The sequence below is a fragment of the Mauremys mutica genome, chromosome 1 (assembly GCF_020497125.1).
Source record: "Mauremys mutica isolate MM-2020 ecotype Southern chromosome 1, ASM2049712v1, whole genome shotgun sequence".
Classification (NCBI taxonomy): domain Eukaryota; kingdom Metazoa; phylum Chordata; order Testudines; family Geoemydidae; genus Mauremys; species Mauremys mutica.
The window spans coordinates 143533528-143556128 of record NC_059072.1 but is presented as its reverse complement, the minus strand read 5'-3'; the positions used below and the strand labels follow the sequence as shown (position 1 = coordinate 143556128).

The 22601-nt window shown below is 47.2% G+C and overlaps 1 protein-coding gene across 1 annotated transcript in view; it reads left to right on the top strand.

The window, feature by feature from the left end:
• Positions 1-22601, top strand: part of LOC123355883 (scavenger receptor cysteine-rich type 1 protein M130-like) — a 153056-nt gene that overhangs the window by 117790 nt on the left and 12665 nt on the right. Inside the window, exons 12-15 of the mRNA XM_044998715.1 lie at positions 2934-3248; positions 3493-3807; positions 12831-13148; positions 13228-13542. Coding sequence (XP_044854650.1) covers positions 2934-3248; positions 3493-3807; positions 12831-13148; positions 13228-13542 — 1263 coding nt within the window. The remainder of the gene's footprint in view (positions 1-2933; positions 3249-3492; positions 3808-12830; positions 13149-13227; positions 13543-22601) is intronic.

The following is a 22601-nucleotide window of genomic DNA, read 5'->3' as shown; positions in this document are numbered from 1 at the left end:
TCCTTTCCAATTTTTTAACATCCTTCTTACAATGTGGACACTAAAAGCAGATGCAGTATTTGTCTCCCCAGTGCTGTACACACAGGAAAAATCAACATCCTACTAGACCTGATTGGAAATTATCTGGAAAACCAGAGTTTCATTGGAAAATGCCAGTTTGTTGAACTCAACATTTATCATGAAAGTGAATTGGGTTCAATGAACTTTCTCAAAACCACAAGCAGGGTCTGGTGGAAATGTCCATGGTTCCCTGCCCAGTTCCCTGGTGGCTCCTGTTAGTCCTGCCATGCAGATTGTCCCAGGGCCGGGTACCCCAGTCTTCTAGGAGCTGCAGCTCTGGGGCAGCCCCACCATACAGATTCCCCCAGAATTGGAGACCCTGGGCTTTCTAGGGTCTGTACGTCCAGGGCAGCCCTGCCAATGCTTTCAGGCTCTTTGCCATGGTATAGGAAACCCTGGGAGCCCCAGCTCTAACCAAGGCTCAGCTCCAGGGTCTACATCAGGGATTCTGGAAGTCCTGGGATGGGTTCTGGTGTCCCAGGGTCTGTGGCTCTGGGGCAGCCCTGCCTTGCAGAATGCCCCGGACTGGGCTATTTGCCTATTTAGGCTGCCAGCTGACCAAGGAGTCTAGGAGCCCGGGGGTCTCCGGTCCAGGGCAGGCCACATGAGGAGGCTGCCCCAGAGCCCCAGCAGTGGCTTTGGGAAATTGACATGCTTGTCCTGATGCTAACAGTGGTGAAATTGACAAGGAGTCAGTGTCACTCCGCATCTATTGGGGGCCCTGGGAGCAAATTTCATGTTGGATACACCATGGGCTGGAGTTTCCAAAACAAAATTTTAGCCGGATTTCCAATTCACAGGACATTTTAAAATAGTGAAATTTCCTGTACACTGGAAATCCTGCATTTCAGCCAGCTGCACTCATTGCTCCCCTCTTTATACATCCAAGGATCAACGTCACCATTTCTGCAGCAGCATCACACTGGGAGCTCATGTTCAGTTCTTTGTCCACTATGACCCCTGCAAAGAACATGGGCTATATCTGTATTTCTGTGAATATTATGTGCACCTCAGTCCCTTTTACTGCTATTTTCACATTTCCTACCAGGGTTCAAAGGGGAACTCCCATCTGAGCTCCCCATATGTCCCAGGACGGCAGACAATGGTTTCATAGAACCCAGTTACTGGTACTTAACTGACAAGACAGGTGTCAGGGGTTTTGATCTTGTGCATCTGGCCAAGCTGAGCACAAGCCCCCTTCCTTGGGATGTGCCCCTCAGGTGGGAAATCTTAACCAGAGAGCTTGGGAATTGTTAACAGGGAAGCCCTGATGAACAGAGGGGGTGAGGCAGGGTCTGCAGGGAAGGAGAATGAAATACAATCCCCAGAAGCAGAGGTTTCTGGGATAAGCTGAGTCAGCCCAGATTTTGAGGGGAAAGCTGAGTTTTCAGTAAGACATAGGCCTGTGGGCCTTCAGTTGCTTTATTCTTTTCTCTGTGATTGCTGTGTCCCTATGGATAAATACAAAATAACACTGTCCTGGGTCTGGTACTATTCAATAGTTTCATAAATGACTTGTATGATGGAGTAGAGATATACTTACACAATTTGTGGGTGATATGAAGCTGAGAGGGGTCGCCAGCTCTTTGGAAGGCAGGGTTAAAATTCAAAACGATCTTGATAAACTGGAGACTTGGTCTGAAATCAGTAAATTGAAATTCAATAAAGACAAGTGCAAAGCATTAGACTTAGGAAAGAAAAATCAAATGCAAAAAAATTGGGAATAGCTGACTAGGCAGCAGTTTTGCAGAAAATGATCTCGGGATTATAGTGGATCACAATATGGAAAGTTGTGACACTGTTGTGAAAAAGGGAAATGTCATTCTGAGTTGTATTAACAAGAATGTTATATATAAGACACAGGAGATAATTGTCCCGCTCTACTTAGCTATGGTGTGGCCTCAGCTGGAATACTCTGTCCTGTTTTGCTCATCACTGTTTAAGACATATAAGGACAAATTGGAGAATGTCCAGAGGAGAACAACAAACAGAGTAAGAGGTTTAGAAAACATGATCTATGAGGAAATGTTGAAAGAATTGGACATTTTTAGTTGAGAGAAGAGAAGACTGAGAGGTGAACTGATACCAGTCTTCAAATAACTGATAGATTGTTTGTCAATTGTTGTCCATATCCACCAAAGGTAGGACTAGACAATCATTTTAGATTGCAGCAAATGAGATTCAAATTAGATATTAAAAAAACCTCTCTAACTATAGGGATAATTAAGTACTGGGTGGGCATTGACTTTGCACAAGAAGTTAGACAAACGTCTGTCAGGGTGGCCTAGGTATACTTAAACCTTCCTTGGTGTGAGGAGATGGACTAGATGACCTCTTGAGATTCCTTCCAACCCTCCATTTCTCTTATTCTGTTGTTTTATCAGCTATTGAGGCCTTCTGATATAAAAATAGTAAAGGCTGTTTAACTTCCTCCTGAGTTACAAATGGACTGAAGAGTAGTTCATCCTTTTCACATAATATGATACATCCTGTTTCTATCCAAAATCAGAAATGTTTATTGAATACGTCTGCCTTTTCTTCATCATTGTTAACAATTTAAAAACCTTGATAGGCAGTGGAACTCCACCACTGATTTTTTGTTTGTTCCTAGTATACTTAAAAATGCCTTACGAGTCTCCTTAGCGCAGCAACCCATGATTTTGTCCCTGATATCATTAGCCTCCCTTATCAATTTTCTACACATCTTAACATCTAATGTATATTGATTATTGTATAATACTATTGTTTTCCATTTGTTATATACTGCTTTTTTATTTTTAACTGCTGCCTGCACTTTTCCACTGAGCCATGATTGGTGTTCAGCCAAAATTTTATGGCCCCCTTGTAAATTCCTGCCTTCATTGAATTTCTAGGGCACATTAAGCCCCGGCTGGTTGGAGGGCATAGTGCCTGTTCGGGACGTGTGGAAATAAGAGATGGAGAAACATGGACCACAGTCTGTGATGCCCACTTTGATATCAAAGCTGCCAACGTTATCTGTAATGAACTACAATGTGGAACAGCTCTATCTATCCCAGGAGGAGCTCACTTTGGAGAAGGTCATGGATCAATCTGGACTGAAGCGTTCCAGTGTGTGGGGAATGAGTCCCACCATGCGTTCTGTCCCAAGATATCGAACATCAGTCAGACATGCTCACACGCAAATGATGCTGGAGCCATATGCTCAGGTAAGAATTCAGTGTAAAGTCTTTCAAATCCCAGTGATGTGAATTTTAGATTAGGGTGAAGCAATATACTGATCTCAATGTGCAGAGAGCTAGGGTAATAAGATGGCACCAGCTTCTCATAAAACACAAATGATCCAAGATAACTAGAATCGGGTCAAATCCCCCCTGACTTTCCTTTCTTTAACTATATGATATAAAATAGCTCCAAGGCTCCCTCTCTAAACCCCTTCTCCCTTCTCCCCAGGGCACACAGGGCTCCGGCTGGTGAACGGCAGCACAGCGTGCTCAGGGAGGGTGGAGATCCAGGTTCTTGGTGCCTGGGGAACCCTCTGTGACTCACGCTGGGATTTACCAGATGCCAACGTTCTCTGTCGTCAGCTCAACTGTGGATTCGCTGTATCAGCCCCAGGAGGAGGGTATTTTGGGAAGGGAACAAGCTCTGTCCGGACAGACACATATCACTGTAAAGGAACTGAACCCCATTTGGGCCATTGCCCTGTTACTGCCCTGGGGGCCTCTCAGTGCTCCCATGACAATGATGCCAGTGTGGTTTGCTCAGGTAAGTGTAATGCTGGATTAATGACACTTGCCCCTTAGACCCTAGAGCAGGGAAACCTCAGGGCACAGCAAGGGGAGCGGGAGCTAGATCTTAATCCACGCATAATAATGGTAAATGTATTAAAATAAAATTAAAATAAATATTATCACAAAAAGAATAGTGATGACCCGGGAATGCCCTGGATTCTCCAGTAAAAACATCAGGAACTCTGTCCTTCCGCAGGGCAGCGGAGCAGTGGCAGCACTTTGTCCTTCAGGTTTCATAAATATCACCAATTCACTGTCCCCATCCTTCTCCAAATCACTGCTATAGTAATTAGAGGGGGAGCAATTCCCAATATGGAGGTTGCTTCACGTTTTCTATTATAAAATACTCTCAACACCTTCTTGAGAAGCTTTTATGCCTTCACTGTTTGCAGCAGCCTTTGCAATTTGGGAAAGGGTAATGCTGGGGCCAGGGAAGTGCCTTCCCCTAGTGCAGGAAAATCCCTTTCAGGTTTGCTTGAATTATAAACTGCTGAAAATAAACATTTCCCCTCTCTCACTTGAGTTCCTGAGGATATTTTTGGTAGCACGTCACAGAGAAAGTAGCACTTTATCTCACTTTGGTTTTTTCTAACTTTTTTTCACACCTTCCCAGTTGAAAAAAAAAATCAGAAAGATTCCCCCCTCCTCCCCACACTTTCTTACATTTTTTAAATTTTTTCAAACTTTTTACAGTGGAAGAAAAGATGAAAAAATAGAAAGGGGGAGATGGGGAAAACTTGTAAACCCAAATATGAAAAGGAAAATAGATTTTTTCATTTTCAAAAAGTTTAAATGAATCAACATTTTATTTAGAATCTAAAAAAAATTCTCATTCAATTTCAACATCCCAATCTCTTTGATGTGTTTAAAAGTTGAACTACTGCATTATCATACAGTACTTACCAAGAAAAATGCTGGGTTGTTAACAGCTCTAATATTTACCTTCCATAAAAACATTACAAAATTAAACAGTGTTATTAGTCAAAGCCAAATGCGCAAGAATTAGGAAATATCAGAGTTAAGGTTATCCACACAATATTAATTTAGCCCTCCCACCCTCCCTTCTGCATATACATTATGACACAATCTAATTTCATGTACATGTCCTATTATTCCCCTCCATCCCACTAGCTCCTGCCTCCTTTAGTGCACTGGGAGGATGGTGATCAGGGGCTGAAGGAGCTATAGAATATTTCTTTTTATCCTCATCATTCAACCTGTGACCCAGGGCCTTATTCACTCTACATACCGTACAAACACTGCCCTAAATACAGAATTATTAATTTCTTCATGGGCTTTTCTATGGTGCTCATCACAGTAGTATCAGAGTGCACCACAAACATTAATGAATTTGTCTTCAAAACACCCCTGGGAGAAAGACATCATAAGAATCTGCTATTTCAAAAGTGACTTAGGCACTTAGAAGCCCAAGAAGAACATTTTCAAAAGTGCTTAAGTGACTTAGGGACTTTAATCCCATTTTCTCCAGTAACGTAGGAGCCCAAGAACCCTGAAGACTTCACCTTCTTGTAGCCTAAATCATTTCTGAAAATGGCCCTTAGGCTCCTACATCATTTAGCTGCTTTTAAAAATTTTACATACAATGATTAAAGCCAAACTTCCAAACTCGCTACTTATTTGGGATGATTGGGCACCAACCTGAGACCCTCAGGGCCTGATTCTTCAGTGAACTCGCCATTTCTGTAGATCTTTATGTGTTCAAAGTACTGCAAAGACATTAATAAACCCACACAGAACTCCAGGTAAGCAGGTGGCTAAGTATTATTATTAGCTCCATTTTACAGCTGGTGAAACTGAGAGAGAAAACAAAGTGACTTGCCCAAGGCCACCCGGTGAGTCAGCAGCGGAACCAGGATAAAACTGAATATTTTGACTCGTAGCCCTGTGCTGGTTCCACCCGACCACACTGCCTGACTGCAGAAGGGCTGAGCAGCCACATCTTGTCTTGACCCTAGCGGCAGTTGTGAGTGCTCAGTACTTCTGCAGATCACACCCCATGAAAACTGGCTTAAGAGACCTGCTCAGCATCACCTGTGAAGTCTGCAGCAGAGGCAGGAACAGAACTGAGCTCTACTGAATACCGGTCACTGCTCTTAACAAGATCATTCTAGTTCTTCCTGCGCTCCTACAGGCCTTCCAGTTTTTAAAGTGAATGAGGCAGGGGTCGTACAGGCAACAGCCTGATGCTGTACAAACCCCGATTTATCCATCCTGGGCACTGAAAATGGCCAGAGCCCTGCAAGAAAAATAATTCACTAGAAAACTTATTTTTAATGGCCAGCCAATCTGGTTCCCTGCGGCTAAATGGAGCCCATCTTCTGGGTCTATAGATCTGTAGAGTTTTAAGATTCAAAGAGGCCATCGTGATCATCTGCTTCTCCCCTCACCAAAGGGATCCCCTCCTGCTTAAGAAGTTTCAGCTCCCCTCTCTGCTCCATCTTCTCAGCCATGTACAGAGTCTCCACAGGGCTTCTTGCCTGGCTGGAGCTGGGGTCCTTACAGAGAAACCTACTGCAGAAGCCCTGGATTTCAACCTTCTTCCTAATAGTGGGCACGTAGCTTCCAGGATTGTCTCCCACAGAGCCCAGAGTCACTGGTGTCGTTACACACCATGACTAAGCCTATAGGGTCTTGCCCAGCACTCACAACAGACGTCTACTCTCCTCTTTACAGCTGATACCTTAGTACCTTGGGGGCAAATCACCTCCCAGTTCTCCTGCTTCTCACAGAGGCTGCTACCTGCATTCCTAACTGAATTCCCCACAGCCCTGCCCTGCCTCTCCTAACTACCTACCCAGCCCATGCCCTGGTTCTCGGAGGGAACTCCCCAGCACATGAATATGCTGATTTCTCCCTACAGCTACTGGAAGGAGAATCCCTTCTAAGAAAAAACACCTGGTCCCTTCCATAGGATCTCTTTCTGGCATGATCCCACATGGCCTTCCTGAGGGGCTCTGGTACCCAGTTATAGCTCCTCAGAGAGCCCAGGGCCAGATCCAGGCACCTGCTAAGGAAGCTGGTGCTTGGGGCAGCCAATACAAAAGGGCGGCAGTGCGTCCGCTATTGGGGCAGCCCCTCTGGGTCTTCTGCCGGAATTCAGTGGCGGGTCCCTCAGTCCCTCTCTTTCTCTTTGACCTGCCTCCGAAGTGCTGCCGAAGATGAAGAGAGGGAACGAAGGACACATCGCCAAACTGCCGCCGAAGAATGGAGCGGCACGATTGAGCTGCCGCCGATAGGCTTTTTTTTTTTCCACTGCTTGGGGCAGCAGAAAACCTGAAGCTGGCCATGGGAAAGCCCCAAATCCAGTCTCTACCCTAACACTACACTAGTGCCCTAGCTAGGACAGGTTTCAGAGTGGTAGCCATGTTAGTCTGTATCAGCAGAAAGAACGAGGAATACTTGTGGCACCTTAGAGACAAACAAATTTATTTGGGCATAAGTTTTCATGGGCTAAAGCCCACTTCATCAGATGCATGGAGTGGAAAATACAGTAGGAAGATAGATATAGATATAGATGATATATACAGAGAACATGAAAAAATGGGGATTGACAGACCAATCGATTAAGGTGGGCTATTATCAGCAGGAAAAAAAAACTTTTGTAGTAATAATCAGGATGGCCCATTTCAAACAGGGGTCCTGAATTTTGGGGAGTGGACAATGACGGAAGGGGTAGAGGGAGGTGTGCAGGAGGGATCCAGTGCCCTGGTGACGGGGCAGGAGGGGGGATCTCTTCCCTCCACCCCTTCCAGCCGGCCTTTACCGCTCAGCAGGCACCCAAAGCTGGGGCTGCCCGGGGCACACAGGCTGCAAGGCGTGCCTAGGGTCACCAGATAGCAAATGTGAAAAATTGGACAGGTGATGGGAGGTAACAGGCGCCTATATAAGATTTGGGGGGCTCTGCTCCTAATTTGGGTGGGCCTGGATGCTAACTGGGTGGGCCATGGCCCACCCATGGCTACACCCCTGCACTACACTAACTGCACGCAGACATTCTTCTGCTCCAGTCTTAGGGCAAACTCCAGGCTGCATTGAAGTCAATGGAGGTTTTAGCATTGCCTTCCATGGGGCCAGGATTTCACTCTTAGCCTTGAAATGTTATTTGGCACCAAGATCCTTGATCTGTTTGGATCCAGTGCACACAGACTGCACCTGTCAGGTTGCCATATTAGTACATACTGTACCTGACACAGCCAGTGAGTGCGCCCTGCATTGACTCTGCTGTTGTCTTTTACCATTGTCAGTCTCTCCTGGCTGCACCTCGGTCCGAACTCAGTGAGTAATTCCTAACTTACCACCTTGCTGTAGGACTCATTGATTCTGAGACACATGCAAACACTGAGATTCACATCCCAAGGAAGTCACAATATTCACCAACAGAGAACGTCCCCTTCCCCGCCCCACACACAACCTGCTTAGTGTGATGTGAATTGATCAGCTGGAATCTCACGTTGGACTCAGGCCTGGTCTACACTAGCCTCTTATTTCGGAGTTAGCCAAGTTATTTTGAAAAAAAAAAAAGATTCCGGCCACATGACCAAACCATTTTTTTCAATTTAAAGGGCTCTTTAATTCAATTTCTCTACTCCACCTCGGCAAGTGGAGTAGAGCTTAAAAATCGAGATCGCAATCCCGGATTAAAGGTATTGTGGACGCAATTCAACATTATTGGCCTCTGGGAACTATCCAAGAATGCTCCCTTGTGACCACTGTGGTCAACACTCTCAACTCCAATGCACTAGCCAGGTGGTCAGGAAAAGCCCCGGGAACTTTTGAATTTCATTTCCTGTTTGATCACCATCAGCACAGGTGACCATCAGCACAGTCCACCATCACAGGAGATCACACAGTCCCGGATTCGCAGACAAGCTCCAGCATGGTCCAAACGGGAGGTACTGGATCTCATCACATGTTGGGGAGATGAGTCTGTTATGGCAGAACTACGTTCCAAAAAAAGGAACGCAAATACCTATGCTAAAGTCTCCAGGGCCAAGATGGAAAGAGGCTACTCCAGGGACACAGAGCAGTGTCGTACAAAAATCAAGGAGCTCAGGCAAGCGTACCAGAAAGCCAGGGAGGCAAACAGGTGCTCTGGGTCACAGCCCCATACATTCCACTTTTACCGTGAGCTCCATGCAATTATGGGGGGAGATGCCACCACTACCCCACCACGGTCCGTGGACACCTGCAAGGGGGGAGTTGCATGGAGCAAGGAGGAAGAGACATTGGAGGACGAAGAGGAGGAGGAGGAGGAGAACAGTGCACAGGCAGCAAGTGGGGAATCCGTTTTCCCCCATAGCCAGGAACTAATGTTAACGCTGGATCCAATAGCCTCCCATCACTCCCAAGGGGGGCTCCTGTTCCATGACCCTGGAGAAGGCAAACCCACCAGCCATTGCTTGCTGTGGGAAAGGGGGCCCAGCAGTTTGAAAGCATGGAAATGAATGTAGAAGAAGCAGAACCCCGCGTGCCCCTAGAGGCTGCCTGCTAGATGAATACTGTTGCCCGGCTGTGTGTGATGGCTTACTCATACCAAAGTGCCCCCTTTGTTCTCTGAAATGTATATTTTAAAATATTACCCTCCCTTTTTCTCCTCCCACAGGTGCAAATGTTTCAATGCGACTTCTATCTACTCCGTCCCAGAGGCTGGTCCAGATTATAAAGTGGAAAAAGCAAACTCGGGACGACATGTTCGCCGAGCTCATGCAGTCCTCCTGCACTGATAGGGCTCAGCTGAATGCATGGAGGCAAACAATTGCGGAGTCCCGTAAAGCATTACAGGAACGCGAAGAGAGGACGGAGGTGCGTGATGAGAGCAGGCAGGACGCTATGGTCAAGCTCATAGGGGAGCAAACTGACATGCTCCGCTGTATGGTGGATCTAATGCGGGAAAGGCAGCAAGACCACAGACTTCCGCTGCAGCCCCTGTATAATGAAACTTCCTCCTCCCCAAGTTCCATAGCCTCCTCACCCAGACGCCCAATAACACGATGGGGGAGGCTACAGGGACTCACACACTCAACCCCAGAGGATCATCCAAGCACCAGAAAGCTGGTATATGCGAACTTTTGATTTGGTTTCTGGACTTGTCCTTCCCTCCTCCTCTATCCCCCTAACCCAACCCCCCAACCCCACGCCCCAGTGTACCTTCTAATTTCTCTCAATGTGTTGTGCATCAAATAATAAAGAACAGTTTTTAAACAATTTTGACTTTATTTCCTTTCATATATATAGGGTGCGGGTAACTTCGAGAGAAACAAACACAACTGTCACACTGTAGCCTGGCCAGTCATGAAACTGGCTTTCAAAGCTTCTCTGATGTGCAGCGCACCCTGCTGCGCTCTTCTAATCGCCCTATTGTCTGGCTGTGCGAAATTGGCAGCTAGACAAGTTGCCTCAACCTCCCACCCCGCCATAAATATCTTCCCCTTACTCTCACAGATATTGTGGAGCACATAGCAAGCAGTAATAACTATGGGAATATTGGTTGTGCTGAGATCTAACCAAGTCAGTAAACTGCGCCAGCGCACTTTCAAACATCCAAAAGCACATTCTACCACCATTCTGCACTTGCTCAGCCTATAGTTGAACTGCTCTTTACTACTGTCCAGGGTGCCTGTGTATGGCTTCATGAGCCATGGCATTAAGAGATAGGCTGGGTCCCCAAGGATAACGACAGGCATTTCAACATCCCCAACACTAATTTTCTGGTCTGGGAAGTAAGTCCCTTCCTGCAGCTGTTCAAACAGACCAGAGTTCCTGAAGATGCTAGCGTCATGCACCTTTCCCAGCCATCCGATGTTGATGTCAGTGAAACGTCCCTTGTGATCCACCAGTTCTTGCAGCACCGTGGAAGAGTACCCCTTGTGGTTTATGTACTGGCCACCACAGTGTGCCGGGGCTAAGATGGAGATATGGGTTCCATCTATCACCCCACCGCAGTTAGGGAACCCCAGCGCATTGAAGCCATCCACAGTGGTCTGCACATTTCCCAAAGTCACTACCCTTGATAGCAGGTGGTCAATGATTGCATTGGATACTTGCAGCACAGCAGCCCCCACAGTAGATTTGCCCACTCCAAACTGATTCCCGACTGACCAGTTGCTGTTGGGCATTGCAAGCTTCCACAGTGCTATGGCCACTTGCTTCTCAACGGTGAGGGCTGCTCTCATTTGGTGTCTTTGCGCTTCAGGGCAGGTGACAGCAAGTCACAAAGTTCCAGGAAAGTGGCCCCACACATACGAAAGTTTTGCAGCCACTGGGAATCATCCCAGACCTGCAACACTATGAGATATCATCAGGCTGTGCTTGTTTCCCGGGCTCAAAATCGGCCTTCCACGGCATGAACCTGGCCCAATGCCATCATGATCTCCCAATCGCCACATGCCGTGCGTCTAGGAACGTCTGTGTCCATGTCCTCATCAGTATAGTAATTGCACTGTCATCGCTTCCTCGCCCGGTTTTGCGAGTACTGAACATACTGCTGGATAATGCGTGAGGTATTTACAATGGTCAAAACTGCAGCAGAGATCTGAGCAGGCTCCATGTTTGCTGCGCAATGGTGCCTGCATGGATAGTCCTTGAAAAAGGGCGCGGAATGAGCTGTTCAGTTCAAGATGGCCAATAAAAGGCGGTAAATGGTTGTCTTTTGTAGCTTCCACGGGATCCCAGGACAACTTCCACTGCTTTCTCCTGATTGTCTGTGTGGCTCTGTTCATGATGGGTGAGAAACAGCAGGGAATTGTTACCTTTTGTAGTTTCAACGGGAGCTCAGGACCAACAACATGGAAAAAGCAGCGAGAGCAGAGTTGGCGGCGGAAACGTGAGCAGAGTTTGCGGTGGAAGCTGTGTGGCTCTGTTCACGATGGCTGAGAAACGGTGGGGAATTGTTGCCTTCTGTAGCTTCCATGGGAGCCCAGGACAGACAACATGGAAAAAGCGGCGGAAGCTGTGCAGCTCTGTTCACGTTGGCCGAGAAACGGTGGGAAATAGTTAGATGAAAGAGTAGTTAGAAAGAGGAGAGGACATTCGAAGTGGATTCAACATACCAGGAGACAGGTGGTGCGCCGTGATGCACCATCTGCTGGCAGCATGGCGTCTGCTATAGCTTTCATGGAGGGAGGAGCGAGTGACGGGAGACACCCAGAAAAACTTGTGAGAATGTTTTTGCCCCATCATGCACTAGAAGCTTAACCCATAATTCCAATGAGCAGCAGAGACTGCAGGAACTATGGGATAGCTACCACAGTGCAACGCTCCATCATTTGATGCTAGCCTCAGTACTGTGGATGCACTCTGCCGAATTCACGCGCTTTAGTGAGGACACATAACATCGAATGTATGAACTCGATTCTGGAAATTCGAATAAAATAACTTTGAATTAATTTCGTACTGTAGACGTAGTCTCAGAGATGACACCACACTTCAGGGGACAGCTCCAGTCAGAACCACCAGTTCCTGCACTGGACCCAGGTGAACCAAGAAAGTTGCCACCTACTGAGCAAAGATCAGAGGGAACTAGGGGAATTTATCAACAATAACCTGTTCCTGACCACCATGAGCCCTGCTCTTCCATTGGCCAAACTCCCTCAAGGCAAACTTGCCCAAATTATTCACAATCCACCTGCTAAGTGCTTGTGCAGACACCACTCACTGGCTTCCAGGCATTTAGGCCTGGATAAAGTGACTACAAACCTCAGCAGCCATTCTACCACCACACACAGAGACTATTTTCCCAATCAGTAACCTGTAGGAATTCCCTCTCTCACTCATTTACAGGGGCTGCTAGCAAGCCCTTCTGTCAAGCTCACAGTGTTACAATCCTTATAGCACCTTCCACTTAAAGAGTGAAAAGAATAAGTGTCTTCTGACAGAGGTTGTTCCCTTTAACACTGTGACACATTCTGACCACTATGTATTATTTCTAGTGTATAACAGGGAGTGTTATTCAGTGTATTTTCTATCTCCTGAGCCCAGGTCGTTCTGAGTCAATCAGGCTGCTGAATGGAGCGAGCCGGTGTGATGGGAGAGTTGAGATTTCCCTCCAAGGTGTGTGGGGCAGAGTACTGGATGACCAGTGGGACATGAAGGATGCCAGTGTGGTGTGCAGGCAGCTCCAGTGTGGAGTTGCTGAGAAAGCTTATAACCCCCCTAAGTCTGAGCAAGGAACAGGCCCTGTGGGGCTCAGAAGGGTCCAGTGTGCAGGAAATGAGACTCGTCTGACTCTCTGTGACAACTCCACATCTGAGACAACCCAGGCAGGAATTGCTCAGGACGTCGGTGTTGTCTGCTCAGGTGATTCATTTCTAAATCTCACAGACATTCTCTGTCCAGTAGGAAAGTACATATTAACAGCTGGGATCTATCCCTGCAGGGAGCAGGCGGATCAGACTGGTGAATGGGGCAGGTCGCTGTGCTGGGAGAGTGGAAATTTATTACAACGGCAGCTGGGGGACAGTCTGTGATGATTTCTGGGACCTACCGGACTCCAATGTTGTCTGCAAACAACTGGGATGTGGACACGCCATCAGTGCAACTGTCTCTGCTCATTATGGGGAAGGCTCCGGGCAGATCTGGCTGGATGATGTGAACTGCTCTGGGAATGAATCCAATCTCTGGGCATGTCCTTCCAGGGGCTGGGGCCAGCACAACTGCAGACACAAAGAGGACGCGGGAGTTCTCTGCTCAGGTCAGTTATGTGAATGCTCATGGGAGCCTGGTTACCAGGGGATTTAATGGAGGGGGCAGATGTTTAAAGAAATTGCTGAGAATGAGACTCTCCCTGACTGTCTCTGCCTCCCTTTCCCTTGTGTAACTACCTACCAGGGTCACCATTAGAAAGTCCTCAGCTCCCACCCAGAGGTATTGGAGATATTACAAGATTTCCCTAATGTTAGAATACTGCGTCTCAGGTGTCTGAAGGAGACAGTATCATGGAAAGCAGTGACTGAAAAGGATTTAGGGTCCTAGTGGAGAAATAACTGAACATGAGCTCCCAGTGCCATGTTGTGGCAAAACGGGCTAACGCAAATCTTGAATGTATAAACAGGGGAGTAGTGAGTTGGAATTGGGACTCATTTTTACTGTTGTATATGGCACTGGTGAGACAGATACTGGAATACTGTGTCCAGTTCTGATGTCCACAAAAATTGGAGAGGGAGAAGAGAAGAGCCAAAAAAGTGATCTGAGGGCTTGAATAAAAGATTTACAGTGAGAGATTTAAGATGCTGAATCTGTTTAGCTTATCAAAACAATCAAGAGGTGACTTGATTACAGTGCATAAGTCCTGTCAAAAGGAGAACACTTATTAAAGGGCTCTTTAATCTAATGGAGAAAGGCAGAACAAGAATCAATGGCTGGAAGCTGAAACCAGACAAATTCACATCAGAAATAAGGCCCAGTTTTTTAACAGGGAGGGTGATTAATCATCAGAACAAACTAACAGGGAAATGGTGCATTCTGCATCTCTTGAAGTCTTCCTGTCTAGACCAGATGCCTTTCTGGACGCTCTGCTTAAGTCAGACTCAAATTATTAGGCTCTATGCAGCTGTTTTACAGAAGGTCAAATTATCTGATCTCACGATCCTTGTCACGCTGTCTGGAGTGGCTCATGGCTCTGAGTGCCCACCTCAGGGCAGATGGCGAGAAACAAGGCAATACCCCAAACTGGTGGTGTGTCTATAAGTAGATTTCACCAAGACACACTGCCATAGGTCTCACCCCCACTCTGAACTTTAGGGTACAGATGTGGGGACCTGCATGGACACTTCTAAGCTTAATTACCTGGTCTCGCTGCCACCATCCAGAATTTCTGAATACCTGGATCACTCCCATTCCCCCCAAAACCTTGCCCTCCCTGGGTAGCCTTGAGAGACTCCTCCACCAATTCCTGATGAGTCCAGATCCAATTCCCTTGGATCCAAAAAAATCAGGGGGAAAAATCAATCAGATTCTTAAAAGAAGGCTTTTAATTAAAGAAAAGAAAGGTAAAAGAAAGAAAAATAAAACCTCTGGGAGACAGCATATCAGCTAATCTCACAGACAATAGATTGAAAACACAGGATGTTCCCCTGGGCAAAAATCTTAATATACACACAAGAATACCCAATTTGATAATTCCCTTAATGGTACCAAGACAAGTCACAAAAGAAAATAAACATAAACCTATTTATTCCTTTCTAAAACTTACTACTCTGATAAGAGGCTGGTTCCTTGATCTTTTTCACTCCGGCTGAAACTGAAACTGACTAAACAAAGGAAACTTCCCTCCTTCCTTTTGAAACATCTTGTTCCCCCATTGGTTCCTCTGGTCAGGTGTAAGCTAGGCTAGGTGAACTTCTTAATCCTTTACAGGTAAAAGAGGCATTAACCCTTAACTATCTGTTTATGACACACACCACATCTGTCTGACGCAGGGGCGACTCTAGGCACCAGCAAAGCAAGCACCTGCTTGGGGCAGCCCATTTGCACGGGCGGCATGGGAGCTGAGAACCAACATGGGGCTCTGGGAGCTGTAGTTCCTTGGTTAGCTCCCTGCCTATAAAGCCAGCCCTGGAGCAGGGAAAGAACTACATTTCCCAGCATTCCCTTGGCCACTACTAACTGTAAACGAAGGAGTGGGACCTCATGCAGCAGCGTGTGCTGGGAGTGCTGTGAATGGCAGGGAGACCATATTTTAACATTCAAAAAACAGGACACTCAAGGGGGAGGGAAGCCCCAGCCTGCCACCATCCACTCCCTCCAACTGCCCCCCCCAGAAACCCAAACCCATCCAACTCCCCTCCCACTCCCTGTCCCGTGATCACCCCCTCCCAGGACCTCTGCCCCAACTGCCCCCCAGGACCCCACCCCCATCTAAGCCTCCCTTCTCCTTGTCCCCAACTGCCCCCTCCTGAGACTCCCCCAACTTCCCCCCAGGACCCCTCCCCCTACCTGTCCCCGACAAATCCCTGGGACTCCCATGCCTATCCAACCACTGCCTGTCCCCTGACTGCCCCCCCGAACCTCCGCCCTATCCAACCTCCCCTGCTCCCTGTCCCTTGACTGCCCCCCTGGAATTCCCTACCCCTTCTCCGACCCCACAGCCTCCTTACCGTGCCACTCAGACCAGCTTGTCTGGCTCCACGCGGCTCCAGACATGCTGCCGCATACATGATGCCGTGCTCCCCCATGGAGCCCACAGCTTCCCTTCCTCCCCCCACACACACACTCAGCACCTGCCTTCCAGATTTGAACACCTCAAAATTCAGGAGTGCTCAAGCTCAGTTTGGGCAGCTGTTACTTCATTTCTCCCAAATCAAATATACTGATCCACTGTAACTTGCTGTAGAAAAAGTAGGATAAAATTGAGCAAGAAATGCTTCCCAGTGGTTATTAGAACTGGAATTGCTATTTTCAACAGCCATTGCCTTTTTTTGTTTGTTTGTTTGTTTAAAAGGAAGACAGTGATATTGCATTGGCAAATTCCCCATAGAAAGAAAAAGTGGAACAAAAGAATAATAAAGGCACCTCAACTTTTCCTCATTTATGGAGGACAGTCTTATAATATGCATCCAAATATCCTCCAATCGCACAAGCTGAAAATTGTTCCACTTTACTGCAGTTCTGTAACCATATGGGAACCAATCCTGTCTATGTTTTGTGCACATCCAAAATTCCTGCTGAATGACCCGCCCTGGGAGTGAGTTACTGTTGTGTATTTGGTTGTCATGGTTTTGTTGCTATGGCAACTGAGTTAGATTATTATGGGCTAGCTCAACCGGTTTCAACCGGCTGAGGTGCTCTCTGTATATATGTAAATAAAATGGAGGTTTTGGTTAGCTGCCTGCTCTCTGGCCTCAAGTGATTGCTTCCTACACCGGCTGCCCCAAGGATATAACACTGGCGACGAGGGTGAGACTCCGGTGCTGCTCCAGTAACAGAAGGAAGTAGAAGTTAAGGTAAAGAACAAACAAACAAAAAAGCTGCTTGTTGCACTGACTGTGAAAGTGAAACTAAAAATCATGGCTACTCTGACCAGGCCCCTGGAGCCTTTTGATGAGAATACAGAGCAGTGGCATGTGTATACTGAGCGTTTTGAGCTTTTTGGTATTGCAAATGACATTACAGAAGCAAAGAAGGTGCCAATATTCTTAACTGTTGTAGGGGCTAAAACCTACTCTCTGCTACGCAGCTTACTACACCCTGTTAAGCCTGAGACTAAATCTTACAGTTACATTGTGGAAATCCTGGGGTCTCATTTCTCCCCAAAACCACTGGTAATTGCTGAAAGATATAGGTTCCACAAAAGAGACCAAAAGGAAGATGAAACAGTTGTACAATTTGTAGCCATTTTAAAAAAGCTAGCAGAACACTGTGAATTTAAAGAAATGTTACATGATGCCCTGCGTGACAGGTTAGTGTGTGGCCTGTACAGTGAAGCTATACGGAAGCGCCTACTGACAGACGCTCAGCTTACCTTACAGAAGGCTGTTGATATTGCTGTCTCCATGGAACTGGCTACAAGGGAGGCACAATACATCGGTGCACCCCCTAGGGTGCAAAAAGTGTCACAAGAACCGACCCACAAAACTGTGCAGAGTCAAGAATGTTACCGCTGTGGTAAGCCGGGTCACCAGGCATCAGAATGCTGGTGTAAGGACCTGGTGTGTCGACACTGTGGCAAAAAGGGACACATTGAGTGTGCCTGTAAACAAAAGAAAAAGAGGCCTGTGGTCTGGCCGACAAAAAGAGAAACCCTGCATACCCTAGAGCAGACCCAGGATGATCAAGGTGACACCTCATCGCAAGAGGAAGTGCCACTGCATGTTTTGTCTTTGGCAATGGGCTCACATGAATACTGGGTAACCCCGTTATTGGATGGCAAACGTATACGCATGGAACTGGACACCGGTGCAGCCGTCTCACTGATCTCCGAGACTGTGTATAAAGAAAAGCTACAGCATCTTCCGCTTAAGGCAACAAAAACTGTTCTGAAGACGTATACGGGAGAAGCTGTGCCTATGCTGGGCACTATTGATGTTAAGGTGGAGCTCAATGGACAGGTGGCTAAATTGCCACTGTTTGTGGTGAGAGGTAACTACCCAGCCTTAATGGGTAGGTCTTGGCTTGGGAAGATTCAACTGAACTGGGCAGAAGTGCACCGGATGACTAAAGAAGAAACCAGTCTAACCCCTATACTAAGGAAACATGCTGCTGTTTTTGGAGATGATTTGGGAAGTATGAAGGGAATCACTGTGACATTGAACATTAAACCTGGCAGTCCACCAAAATATCTGAAAGCCCGAACTGTGCCATATGCCATCAGGCCAAAGTTGAAGCAGACCTGGAGCGCCTGGTCACCAATGGAGTCCTAATACCAGTTACCCATAGCTCATGGGCCACTCCTATCGTTCCAATCGTGAAGAAAGATGGCTCTCTCCGGATTTGCGGTGATTTTAAAGTCACTGTCAACCCAGTGTTGTGTGCAGAGCAATACCCGCTTCCCCGCATCGATGACCTCTTCGCAGGCCTGGCTGGGGGACAAAAGTTCAGTAAGATTGATCTGAGTCAAGCATATTTACAGATGCACGTCGATGAAAAGTCCCAAGAGCTGTTGACTATTGTGACTCATAAGGGGCTTTATCGATACTGTCGTCTACCCTTCGGAATAACATCTGCTCCCGCCCTGTTCCAGAGGGCTATGGACCAGATCTTGTGTGGCTTGTCAGGAGTTCAGTGCTATCTGGATGATATCCTGGTCACTGGAAGAAATGAAGAGGATCACTTAAAGAATTTAGAGGCTACCCTACAAAGACTGGAAGAGTATGGCCTACGAGTTCGCAAAGACAAGTGTGAATTCTTCAAGCCCTCTGTTGAATATTTGGGACATATCATTGATTCTGCAGGTCTTCATAAGGCCCCTGCAAAAGTTAAAGCTATTGTGGAGGCTCCCCCACCTCGAAATGTAAGTTTCTAGGACTCCTGAACTATTATGGAAAGTTCATCTCACAGTTAGCCACATTGCTAAAACCACTTCATGAGCTCCTTGGGCAGAACAAGGCCTGGAAGTGGACTGAAGCCTGTGATGTTGCGTTTAACAAAGCTAAGGATGCATTGCTAAATTCTGAAGTTCTAACCCACTTTGATCCATCCTTACCACTGCAATTGGCCTGCGATGCCTCCCCTTATGGAGTGGGAGCAGTCGTGTCACATATTATGCCTTCAGGAGAAGAGAGACCTATTGCTTTTGCTTCACGCACTCTAAGCAAAGCAGAAACTAACTACGCCCAAATCGAACGTGAGGCATTAGGAATTGTTTTTGGAATTCGGAAGTTTCATCAGTACCTGTTTGGGCGAAAATTTACTCTTCTCACAGACCATTGACCTCTAACATCAATTTTTGGACCTTACACAGGCATTCCCCCATTAGCTGCTAGTCGTATGCAACGTTGGGCATTGTTACTTTCAGCACACACATATGAAATCAAATATCGGAAATCCACTCTACACGGCAATGCAGATGGCCTCTCAAGGTTGCCTTTGCCGGTCTAACATCAAGATAGTGCCCAAAAGGAAATCTTCTACTTTGAACAGGTAGAGAATACACCCATCACTGCTACTCAGATAAAGAAGGCAACTCGCGTTGACCCAGTATTGTCCCACGTTATGGACCTGGTGATGCATGGAACATCTCGACAAACCTCTCCGGTCTCATCCGACCTTGTTCCCTACATGTCCAAGCGGACGGAGTTATCGGTCCAATCTGGTTGTTTGTTGTGGGGGAGACGTGTTATTATTCCACCACCACTGAGATCACAGATGTTAGAACAGCTCCATTCCGGTCACTGTGGAATAGTGCGCATGAAGGAAATTGCACGAAGCTATTTTTGGTGGCCTGGACTGGACAGCGCTATTGAAGAGAAGGCAAAAGCTTGTATGTCATGTCAGGGTGTGAGGAATGCACCCCAGTGGGCACCCCTACACCCATGGGACTGGCCTGAAAACCCGTGGCAACGTATTCACGTTGACTTTGCTGGCCCCCTTGAAGGAAGCATGTTCTTGGTGGCAATAGATGCCCATTCTAAATGGCCAGAAGTCTCTATAATGCAGTCCACTTCTGCAGAGAGTACTATCCAAAAACTACGAGGACTCTTTAGTCGTTTTGGTCTGCCAGAACAACTTGTGAGCGACAACGGACCGCAGTTCGTTTCTCAGGAGTTTCAAAATTTTATGAAAGCAAATGGGATACACCACATCACGTCAGCACCATATCATCCGTCCACCAACGGATTAGCTGAAAGATTTGTGCAGACAATGAAAAACGCTTTGAAATCAGCAAGGGGACAACACTCCATTCAAAAGCGTCTGGATACCTTTTTACTTTCCTACAGAAACACACCTCATGCTACGACCCACGCATCTCCGGCCTTTCTAATGATGGGACGACAGCTGCGCACTTGCTTTGATCTGCTGAAACCTTCTGAACCCCGACAAATTGTGCAACATCAGCAGCAATATCAAGTCATTAGACGGGCACCCAGAGCAAAAGACCGAACCTTTAGCCCGGGACAGCCAGTTTTGGCTCGGAATTATACTTCCAGAGCTAAATGGGTTCTGGCCACAGTCATCACTCAAACAGGACCTGTTTCCTACACAGTCTGGACTGCAGGGAATCTTACCTGGCGGCGACATGTAGATCAGCTGTTGCCAGGTCATGCCAGTCCTCAGGACCCATCTGCAGTTGAGGGGTCTGACTTCACCTCTTCTGGTGAGGGATCGAATCACGAGTCACCTGTTTCTGACTGTTCTCCTCCATTACTGCCGGCGGCTGAGATACCCCTTTGCCCAGCACGAGCTGATACCACCTCCTCACCTGTTCGTGCTGCGGACCCTGAGCCCCTAGTGCTTTCGGGTGCAATAACACCAGTAGTTCGCCGTAATCCACCTAGAGACAGAAGGCCTCCTCATCGGCTGGACCTTTAGCTAGGGCGAACCCACGGTTATGGGGCAAAATAATCCCCAGGGTTTAGCCGGGAATGGAGGCAGTCTACCCTCCTTCTCTAGTCTAGTGTGTGTTTTATTTAGGGGATGTTCTTATTAGGGGGGAGGAATATGTTGTGTATTTGGTTGTCATGGTTTTGTTGCTATGGCAACTGAGTTAGATTATTATGGGCTAGCTCAACCGGTTTCAACCGGCTGAGGTGCTCTCTGTATATATGTAAATAAAATGGAGGTTTTGGTTAGCTGCCTGCTCTCTGGCCTCAAGTGATTGCTTCCTACACCGGCTGCCCCAAGGATATAACAGTTACCAGTCACCCAGGGCTGCAGTGGAAGGAGGGTGCAGGTGGTGGGGAGGGGGAGAGCCCAGGGCTGGGGCGGCAGGGGGTACCAGGGGGAGCCCAGGGCTGGGTCTTGGGGCAGCCAAAATATTTTTTTGCTTTGGGTGGCAAAAAACCTAGAGCCGGCCCTGGTCTGACAAAATGGCTATTCACCCACGAAAGCTCATGCTCCAATACGTCTGTTAGTCTATAAGGTGCCACAGGACTCTTTGTCGCTTTTCACCAAGACAGTAACAGATGTGAATTCCTGGACCAATATTCCCTCTAATTTTTTACATCCATGAGCAGAATGGATTTTTTTATGTGCACTAGTATAGATGTGATGTGTGGCAGGGTTGGGGCCGAGGGGTTTGGAGTGTGGGAGGCAGATCAGGGCTGGGGTGGAGATTTGGTAGTATGGGGAGCGGGGAGGGCTCCGGCTGGGGGTATGGGCTATCGGGTAGGGCTGTGGAGGGGGTGGGGCCATGGGGGTGTGGGCTATGGAGTGCAGGCTGCTGTGGGGCTGCAGCAGGAAGAGAGGCCTCACCTGAGCCTTCTCCTGCTGCAGCAGCCTGGGGCTGGGGAAGAGGTGCCTCTCCAGTCTGGGCCCCTGTGGCTGTGTGCCTATGCAGCCTTTGATAGCCTGCTGTGTGGACACACGTCTGCACAGCTTAGAGGGAACTTAGTCCTGGATCACTGTATCTATCTTACCATGGAGCCACAGACAGTCCCCTTTGACTCTCCAGTCTATGCTGTCACCCAGACAAACTGGACTTAGTGATAATTGGTCACTTACACCAAATATCACATCAGTCCCAAGAGACCAGTCACTTACTCAGATCAGTTGGTTCCCTAGATCTTATAACAAAGACAATGCTTGTAGGCAATCCTGTAACAAACTATATACAGGTTTATTAACTAGAAAAAAAAAGAAATAAAAGGGTTATTCACACGGTTAAAGCAAAGAAACATCTACACACAAATGAGTTACCATTTACATCCTAGGAATGACAGAGTTGTAGTGATCTGTCAATTCCAAATGTCCTTCAGCGCTGACCCAGGGGTAACCCCTTGGGGTCTCTGGCTTCAGTATGGTGTCTCTAGCCCTGGTCACAGTTCAAACAGCCAAAAATATGAAAAATCTTCATATCTACTATTTTTATTTCCTCCTTCCAGCCTTCAGAGTGATGGGATGAGGCCTTCTGCATGTACTACATGCAGGGGATGGATGGGGGGATGATTCCTGTGCCTGAGTTCACAAGTTCAGAGCAAACATTTTCAGTTTTAAAGCAAAACTTATATATTTTCTTGTAGCATGGACCACAGACATTACAAGTGAGTTTAATGCCTGCAGCAACTAACAACCATTTCATAGAGTCTAAACACTAAATACATTCGTACAAGACTAATACCTGTTTTGAGCAAAACTAACACACAGGTGACCTGGCCT